The sequence below is a fragment of the Anolis sagrei genome, chromosome X (assembly GCF_037176765.1).
Source record: "Anolis sagrei isolate rAnoSag1 chromosome X, rAnoSag1.mat, whole genome shotgun sequence".
NCBI classification, from domain to species: Eukaryota; Metazoa; Chordata; class Lepidosauria; order Squamata; family Dactyloidae; genus Anolis; species Anolis sagrei.
The window spans coordinates 33,141,121-33,151,085 of NC_090034.1; the positions used below are offsets into that span (position 1 = coordinate 33,141,121).

At 45.0% G+C, this 9,965-nt stretch overlaps 1 protein-coding gene across 1 annotated transcript; it reads right to left on the minus strand.

Moving 5' to 3' along the window:
- Window positions 1–2,382: 2,382 nt before the first annotated feature.
- On the minus strand, window positions 2,383–6,983 carry GSC2 (goosecoid homeobox 2). Its single transcript, XM_067460725.1, has 3 exons — window positions 6,673–6,983; window positions 3,574–3,821; window positions 2,383–2,490 (listed from the first exon to the last, which is right to left on the minus strand). Exons 1-3 carry the CDS (start codon window positions 6,968–6,970, stop codon window positions 2,383–2,385), a joined length of 654 nt encoding a protein of 217 aa, XP_067316826.1. The 5' UTR covers window positions 6,971–6,983.
- Window positions 6,984–9,965: the final 2,982 nt, after the last annotated feature.

A 9,965-nucleotide genomic window follows, 5' to 3' on the forward strand; every position in this document is an offset into this window, starting at 1 on the left:
AAGGGTGTTTTTGTGGGGTTTTCTTTCAGTGATGGTCACTCCTTGGATTGTGAGGAGTTTTGTTGCCAAATTTGGGGTCATTTGGCCCCATAGTTTTTTTTGTTTTGAAGGTACTCGTTATGCCAGAGCATTTTTATATATAGACTAGCTGGAGTGAATCACAGAGCCTGCGAAGGTCAAGTAGATTAAAGGAAAAGGAGGCTTCCAAGCCTGGAGGCATGTCCCGAAAAAGTTTCTTTAGTTTTAAGTGTCTCCCCCCAGGCTGTCTCGTTAGATCAAGCATCGTTTAGACTGAGGCATTACCTTGGCAGAGTTCCCGTTTCCCATAGCCTGCATTCCCAGAGGCTTCTAGTTTCCAAGTATGGTTAGTGAGATGCTAACAGGTTCCAGGTTTTTATAGTGTTGCTTTTGGAATTCTGATCTAGTTCAGAGATATTCCTGACTGCTGAGTTTTACTGTGGCATTTTGACTTTGCATTTTCCTCCATTTTGTAACCATTTTTCATCAATAAAAAAGGATTGTTTTTTCCCACAGTCAAGTGTGGTGGATTTAATCTTATGGTCTCGTTTCCTGATCTGGGTTGCAACACTGCCTCACAGAGGGAATCTTCCCAGATGGTCGGCTCCAGCTGGGTGTGCATGGGAAAAACAAAAGACCAAACTGTATAAAAATGTCTGATTTACTCTTGTCACACATGTCAGCTTCTTTGAGTGGCATACCACTGGCTGGCATCCCTTCTGGCCAGAATGAATAAAATGTTGTGGTGGCTTCTTCAACTGGTCAGATTTGTTGATCGGGGAACATTGGGTTATAGCTTCTTAGTCTCGGCAGGCACAGATCCACAGGTGGCATGCTGCTTGTACCCGTCATCCGCTTAATGGATCTCGGTACCGTGCTATTGGGATTCCCTGTCCACAATCCGGATCTCAGTATCTGCTACTGCTTTAAATTGCTTGATTTCACCATTACACTATGTGACACTATTCTTGTTCCTGGGTTATAAATGTCATTTCCTAATTGGTTCTATAATAAAAACATAGAAAAGGTTTATCTAACTGACACAACTTTGCTGTTGTGAGAGGAACATCATCCTGCAGCACATTTTGCGATAGTTTTTCAATGAATCTCTAATCGAGTCTCAAAGTTTGTGGCCCAAAAACAAAGTTTCTGGAGTAGAACAACTGCTTTCAAAGTAAGGACCTCACAATTAAACAGGAAATAACACTTTCAAACCAGGACCAGAAAATGTTTCCAACGTTGTTACATAACATATGCAACAGCATCCCTTGTATAAAAATGGCAAAATCAAGCTTTGCTTTTCAGATTATTTTTAAAATATTTCCAAGCCATGGCTGATTGAACCTATGGATACCGAATCCATGGATATGGAGGGTCGGTGGTCCTTTGGCCCCAAGTCTCTGGAGGCTTCTACTGTATCTACATTATCAAATGAGTGCAGTTTGAGGCCATTTGAGCTGCCACAGTTCAATGCAAAGGGCTCTAAGGAGTGGTCGTTTGTCTTGCCAAACTACAACTCCCATGGTTCCAAAGCAATCTCCTATGGCAGTTGAAGTAGCATTAATCTGCATTCATTCAACAGTGTGGATGCACCCTCAAACTCTAAGAAAACATGGGAGGCTTATGAATGAAAAACAGCAATGTTTGCGTGCCATCGGTGCCTTTCCGTGGCTTAATCTGTAATTCCTTTGGCACGGATGAATACATTCATGGCAACAAATAAAGAGCAGAACAAGGTACAATTTAGGAGACCACTTTATACAGGCGAGGATTCTTAATGGGGCATTTTTTAGGAAACACATAAAGCTCTTCAGTAGGATCTAGATGCTGAAATTGAGATATTTACCATTTTGGCCACTTTTATTACATTTTATTACATACTCCCCTTTCATCCAACACAATTCAAGTGCTATGATTCTGCTTTCACTGCCATGGCAGCCTCCTATGGAATCCTGGGGCCTGCTAAGAGAGCTGGAGCGCCGCACGGAACTATGAACCCCAGGATTCCACAGTGACCCAGTTCAAGTGGAAACATGGTGCTAATACCGTATGACTCCTGGATATGCAATGGGATACCTTCCTGGACTTTGCGTGGATACGTGAAACAGTGGGTAATGGCAAAATCTCATGACATGAAGGACCTCTGAGACAAGGATACCACAGAGTTGCACTGAAGGAACTAAGAAATGCCTAAAGAGGACAGACTGAAATGAAAACAAGAGTATTGATCCACAGATACAGGGGCCGTACCCGTATTTGTGAAAAGGCCAACTATCTGTCTTCTTTCCCCCCTAACTCTAACCCAGCATTATGCGCAGAAATAAAAGGGCTGCCCGCATTCGACTGGTGAAACGGCACTCCTCTTCATGAGCAGCTTCCCTCCGAGGGCTTCTTGGGGCCTTGAAGGCCGAGGGCAGAGACCGAGGCTCTCTTCTGGTGCCGCCATTTGGCGCGGCGGTTTTTGAACCAAACCTGCAGAGGGGTGGAAAAGGGGAGGAAAAGGACCGTTTACCCACAGTTTGCTGCAAATGAAAAAAGAGAAGGACAAAGGGGGGAAATGGGGAGATAACCCAAGACCTTTTAAAAGCAGTAGAGCAAGTAGGACGGTCAAGGAGTAATAAGGGTGGCCTTCTAAATCTGGACAGCAGTGTGAATGGACACAAAAAGTGAAGCTGTTCTTTTAAGTTACAGTTTTCAGGGAATGCAGTTAATGCCTTTGTTTATTTGGGAAAGGAACTAATTCCAAGTAACTAGTTGCCATGAACAAACTACTTCCAGCCTCTGGTTTTATTCAGTAGATTTCTGTGGTTATTTATTCCCCTATTGACGTATATACCCGGCATTGACTGGGTTTGCATTTCTTTTTGGCTCAGGAATAGCTTCTTCCCTCACTTTCCCTCATACACCTCTTTCTTTCTTTCTTTCTTTCTTTCTTCCTTCCTTTCTTTCTTTCTGTTTCCTTCTTTTTCTTTCTTCTCTCCTCTCCTTCATCCATTCTTTCTTCTATTGCTTTCCCTCATACACCTTCCTCTTTTGTTCTTTCCATTCCCTTCTTTTTCTTTTTTCCCTCCTGTCCTTCGTCCCTTCTTTCTTTCCTTGCTTTCCCTTTTCTTCTTCTCTTTCTTCCCTTCCTTCCCTTCATTCCTTCCCCCCCCCCCATTCCTTCCTTTCCTTTCCCTCCCTCTTTCCCTCCTTTCCTTCCTTTCCCCCTTCTTTTCCTTTCTTCCCTCCCCCTCTGGCTTGCTTCCCCTGTAGATCCTCTGGCTATACTCTAGTGCCCTCTTGTGGTTGCTTCTGGGCTCTGCTGGTTGAGTCTCATGGCCCAGCAAGGTAAGTCATTTTAAAAATAAGGCAAAAGTCAAAAGGGATGTGTTTCTGAACTTCACTGGTATTTTAAGTTGGGTAATGACGGGTCTGTGTGCCAAGTGTGGTCCAAATCTATCAAGCCATGGAGGAGCCTTTGTGGAACAAACAAACAAACATACTTTGATTTATTTATAGATATAGATTTGATACTTTCTGCCCATCATTGCTCGGGGCAAGACAAAGCCTCACCTCAACTCTCTCTTCTTTCAGATGGATCCGGTTGGCCAGATGCTCTCTGGTAATGACATCGGGATACTGGTTTTGGTGGAAGAGGGCCTCCAGCGCCTGCAGCTGATCTTCCGTGAAGATGGTCCGGTGCCGGCGGGTTCGCCGCTGGATCTGGTGAAAGGTTTGCAGTTCGCTCTGACTCCCATGCACACTCTTGCATGGCCTGCCAACCGGGTGGAAGAGCCGCATGGGCCAGGGAAACCTGGTGTCTGCTGGGAAAAGAAAGTTGTTTGGGTTGCTTTGAGGACCAAGGTGGGAGGAGAGAGAAATGGGGCTGTTTCAAATGCCCCTCCCTAAAATGCAAATCCCCACATTCCGTAGGATGAAACCATAGCAGTTAAAGTGGAACCACAGCCTATACTTGCACATTATCAATTTGGCAGGGACTGTCCCAATACATCCTCTGATGTCCCACTTCTCATCTGCTTTTGAAAGGTCCTGTACTCCTTTCTCCAATTCTCAGCCAGGAACTCTATAGAGCATATAGACAGGCAACTTCAGAGAGTCCAGAGAGTGTCACCTACACTAGTCTCCAAATCAACCAAAAATAGCCCATGCCTCAAATGAAATCCTAAGGGGGTCCATATTCAGTTTGAATTTGGAAGGTTTGGATTTTCGGAGAGGACTACAACCTGTTGATGGCCAAAATTGCCACTCCTGGAGGCTTCAGGGACCAGAATAATCACTTTTCGGATCATTTTTGATACATTTCTAGAGAAAGAGCGATAGCAAGCATGCTTGCCAAAAGGTCTTTTGGAACTGCAGCACTGTCTCAATGCAAACAAAAGCAGCCGTCCCCAACCTGGTGTCTTCAGGATCTGGGAGAACTGTCATTGTCATGGGACTTGGGATAATAGGAATTGCTGTCCAACACCTCAAGCAGGTTCCAAGCTGGGGAAGGCTGACCTGAAGTGACAGGACAGCATAGAAATGAAATTTGAATGTAGGATCTACTCCTGCTGAGCTGACAAAAGGAAGAAGTGTCTTTTAAATCACTACATTCTCTCGGATGTAGGTGTAGATTTGAACTGGAGGATGCTAGCATCCTCCTCAATGACATTTTCCTTTAGTTCCCAAATTCCCAGCATTGCAAGATCTGCCAACTTCCATGTTAGCATTGAGAGATACAGCGAGGCATCCAAAACAAAGGAGTTGGCAAAATGATGAAGGGAATGCAAACACAAGAAATGGAAAAAACTTAGAGATAGTGATGATTGAAGAAAAATTCTCATTAAATAAGTGTTTCCCAACTTTTTTTGACCAGGGACCTCTTGACCAGGGACTGCTTGACCAGGGACTGCTTGACCAGGGACCACTCTCCAACATTAGTACCAAAAGGCTTACGAATCAGTTTTTGGTCAACTTTAGATTTGGTTTGGTTACTTGGGGTGCTGATTCAGAAAACTGCATTTGATAGAACGCATCAGCTCTAGTTTCTGATACAGAACATATGCCATCCAGTAGTCGCCATCTGCTCGCCCACAGAAAACATATTTAATCATCTAGAACTGATGTGGTAGTAGTAATCTTTTGTGGGTAGTCAGCCTCTCCCCTTCTGACATCCTCATTGCCTTGGCATTATAAGAGGGTTTCGCGAGACCAGTTGCTCTCGTTTCCACGTGGTTTCGAGGCAACTGTGTAGTAATGGTGAGGCCGTGGACCATATTCTCTTTCTTGGAGACCACTGGTGGTCCACGAACCACAGGTTGGGAACCACTGTGTTAGACTGAAAGCAGATGAGAAGACTATGCAGTCTTATTTGGGGGAGCAATTCTGTCATTTTGCACACACAAATAACTACCCACCTCCTTTGGTCTATTGTTGAGTTTGAAACCTCACTTAGCCAAGAAGCCCGTGGGCAAATCATACTTCCTCAGCCCCAGAAAACCCCATGATAGAGTCGCCATATGTCAGCAACAACTTGAAGGCATACATCAACAACAGAGACCTAGATGTCTCTACTAAGGAGATCTTCTTACTGTGTTTATACTGTTGGTGTCCTCATTCCTTAGTGATGCATGCAAGGCTTTGACCTCAGTGGAAGAAAGCCGGGTGCCTGCAGAAACCAGCCCAACCTTCCTGAGATACACCTTGTACTAGCCTTCCAATTTGTGGTGCCTTCTAGATCAAAGTTTTTCAGCCGCGGAGCCCTTTTTGAAGCAAAAATTTCTCATGGAGCTCTAAGAAATGTTGATATATTATTTTATATATAATGTATATATATCAGGCATGGGTAAGAAAAGCACAAAGTGCCCCTGGCAAATGGCAAGCCAGACTCTGTAGTAATAGTAGTAGTAGTAGAAGAAGTAATAGTAAGTAAAAGTAATAGGAGCAACCCCAGGGACCATCCAGTCCAACCCCTGTTATTCTGCCATGCAGGAAAAGTACAATCAAAGCACCCCCAACAGATGGCCACCAGCCTTTGTAATACTACTACTACTAATATTAATGCTACCACTACTACTACTACTACTACTAATAATAATAATAATAATAATAATAATAATAATAGCAAAAACCTCAGTGGCCATCCAGTTCGATTCCTTTCTGCCATGCAGGAAAAGCACAATCAAAACACCCCCTGAGCACTGGGAGGGAAATAGGGTTTTGGAAAGAAGGAAGGCAAGGGAAAAGAGCTTTGAGGGCAAGGAAGGCAGTAGAGCAATGGTTCTCAACCTGTGGGTCCCTAGATGTTTTGGCCTTCAACTCCCAGAAATCCTAACAGCTGGTAAACTGGTACCTGGGGACCCACAGGTTGAGAACCACTGTAGTAGAGGGAGAGGAGCAGGAAAGAGGGGGGAAAGCTGGGAGGGAGAGGTGGAAAGAGGATGAGCGAACCACAGAGCCCCTCAGCATCCTTACAGAGCTCAAAGGGCTCCACAGAGCACATTTTGAGAACCGCTGTTCTAGATGGTTTAGGCCATGACCTCCCATCAGCCACTTATCCTGGAGCTGGCACAGGTGAACAAAGACGGTGCCACGTGGCCCAGAAACCATGATTCTATCCCACTGCACTGCTCACAAATCAAAACTCTCCCCATTGGGCAAAAGACAACTTACCGAGCCAGTTGGTGCTCTCCGGCCACGAATGAGCCCCACTATGAGAGCAGCAGCAACAAGCGCATTGCCCGACATCCACCTCCGACTCGTCGGCTTCCACCTCATCCTGCAGCAAACTGGTGGTGAGGTTCCCCAGCGCTTTGGGTTCGCTGTCCAAGACCCCTCGGAAGCAGAGCGGGAGAAGCACCTGGGGCCGCCGGTCCCCCGAGCTGGCGAGGATGTTCTCAATGGTGAAGGAGCAGGGTCTCTTGAGGCTCCTCTTCCCAAACTCTCCATCTTCTGGAGTCTCGCCTGACATTCTCCGTAGTAGTAGGAGTAGTAGTAATGGGCGTAGTAGTACCTGACAACTTGTGTTCTATGAAAAGAGACCCTATTCTGCAGAGGTTGACCAAAGAAATCTGTTTTCCAAATGTTGCCCGAGAGAATGATCACGTCGTCTTCTCCAGGTGGCCGGTGCTTCTTATTGAAGCCTCCCAGGCCTTTCTATTTTATGTACTGCCAGCCAAGCCAAAACACACATCTCTTCCCCCGCCTCACCTCTCTCGCCCCCACGCCTCCACCCACCTAAGCTCACTGCTTTACCCCCGAATGTAGCCTAAATATACACATATATATCTATATAATCCGTCTTGGATAGAAAGCCGTAAACCCCCAGGTTGGAATAAAATACATTCTAACTAATCTTGACAGCTTTGTGAAGGGTTAGTGTGGATCTAAGATGGAGCTAATCCCAGCGAAATGACTCTAGAAGGAAATCTGATTTCTCTATCTCAAGTGTAGATTTGAGGTGGTTATGATACCCATTGTGTCTGAAGCCTTCGTTTCAAGGTGGGGAGGGTAGAGGGGGGCTAGCGGAGAAAGAAAAGCTGTTTCACCGGCCTAGAAATGGCCCAGAAGGATTAACTCCTTTTTAAAAAGAGGAGCAAATTATCTTTTTTTCCACCCCTTTGACCAAATGAAAGCCTTCCCATCAAAAGGAAACTGTCATATCGTACAACATGGGGATGTTGGTAGACCTGGGGGGGGGGGGCACGGAGGAGGGATAGGGCAGGGGTTTAGCTGGGCAATAGAAAACAGAAAATAACACCAGCAATCCCAACCCTTTTCAAGGCGAGGACTTTGCCTGATGCCAATTTATTTGCTCCTTTGAGACCCAAAAAAGTAGTTCCGATTTGATACTGTTTCCGATCCGCTCCAAAACCTACTTCTAGTTGCCTTGTTGAATGACAAATAGATCAATCCAGTCAGTGGACCTCCCAATTGAACGTCTACAACTCAAATATGGCAAAAATATCTATGACATCTAGATTAAAAAATCATAAACATATAATAGTAAATATCTACACCATAAAAGGTATGTTAAGCTGCTAACATATTGGTCACTCTCAGCAAAAAATCTGACGACACTTTCTGTAACAGGTACATTTTAGGTCAGATGCAGGGAAAGGAAGAACACTTCCCTTGGTCTTTATTTAAACTGACTGAGCAATCCTCCTGGGTTGTATATATAGGTTCCTTCAAGTTACGTATTTACTTATGCTGACCCCATGAATTTTGTAGGGTTTTCTTAGGTCAGGAATCCTCAGAGATGGTTTTGCCAAGTCCTTCTTCTGAAATAGAGCCAACAGCACCTGGGATTTGTTAGCAGTCCTTCTGGTTCTTCATTGCAAATTGCTTTTGCACTTTACGCTTAATTTGCAGCAGCTGAAATAAGCCACAAACAAATAAGTACCAGCGGATGAGAGGGAGTGGCCCCCTTTGCCACATTGCTCAGGATTCTTCCTGACCAGAATCAGTCAGAAGAAACAAGTAAGGAGTCTTGTGGACCCCAAAAGAGAGGTTGTAGCATTAGCATAAGCAACAGGTGGGCAAAGTGCAACCCAAAAGCCACCTGGGGCACCCTCCAAGAACATTTCTGTGTCCCCCAAGGCCTTCCAGTTATCAAGTCAAATCTGAATTAAGGAGCCCCTATGAATGAGAGAGCTTCCCAACATCCTGTTCAGTAGCAAAGAGAGCTAAAGTAACAACTAATGCAGAGCTAAAGTAACAACTAATGCAGAGAAATAGAAGATGGCAACCAAGAAAAAGGAAGAATGAGAGATCTCTTCCACAAGACCTGAGAAATCAATGAGAAAATTAAACCAAGAGTAGGGATGCTCAACAGCCAGCAGTGGTACACATTACATAACCAATACAAGTAAAAAGCCAAGGGGAACAATTTACCAAAGTTCTATAGAAAAGAAATGAAATGATGACAGATTATTTCCTGGAAGACCCCTCTGAAGATGAATCTATCATTTTAGAAAATAAAGTGAAAGATATTAATAGAGCTGCTTCAAGCTACAGAGACATGATCTACTCTAATTCTAACTGAAATCTGTCAATGCAGATGGAAAACAAAACAACAGACTGGAAACATTCAATATAGTCCAGTCCTCTGCTTGTGTCATGTCCAGCAGTTGGTGGTGGCTAGTATACAGAAGGCTTGGCAGGATCATGATCTGTAGGGTGGTGATGCTTCAGAAGGTATAGAAGGGGTTAATCTTCCTCCTAGTTTTAAAGGGCAGAGTAATCTGTAGGTAAGAACTTACAGGCAGTGGCACTGTGCCCTAGGAATCCGTATTGAGCATACCACCCCACCCGGTATGGGCGCCGAACCTATTTGGGTTCGCCCGAAGAGACTTATGGAACCGGTCAGGTTCCTGAATGCTCTGAAGGCCTTGGAACCTGTCAGCGACTCACTGGAGGTGCAAGTGGATACATGGAACACTAAATTATCCAATGCACTCGACGAGATTGCCCCTAGACCGCCCTCTCCGACTCCGTAAGAATTGGTCTCCTTGGTTTACTGAGGAGCTCCGTGCGATGAAAGGGGAGAAGAGACGGCTAGAGGTCGTGTGGCGGGAACTCCGTGACGGGGAATCGGAATCACCTCATAAGAATTTTAGAGAGTCTTATGAGCATGCTATCACCGAGGCCAAAAAATCTTATTATGATAGCGTCTGCGAGCTCACACCTAGCACAATTATTTAAGATTATTAGATCTATGACAACAATCCCTTCTGTCCCAAACAATAATGATCTGGCCCCTTCTGCTGAGGTTTTCCAGAGCTACTTCACAGACAAGATCTCGTTTCTCCGCCGGGATCTCCCTGCCACGATTGATACAGTAAGTGAACTTGAGACTTCGTGGCCACTCGCTGGGCCCATCCTCGACTGGTTCACCCTGCTGGATGCAGAGGCTGTCGATAGGATCATGACTGCAACTAGGCCGACCACCTGCTCCCTTGATC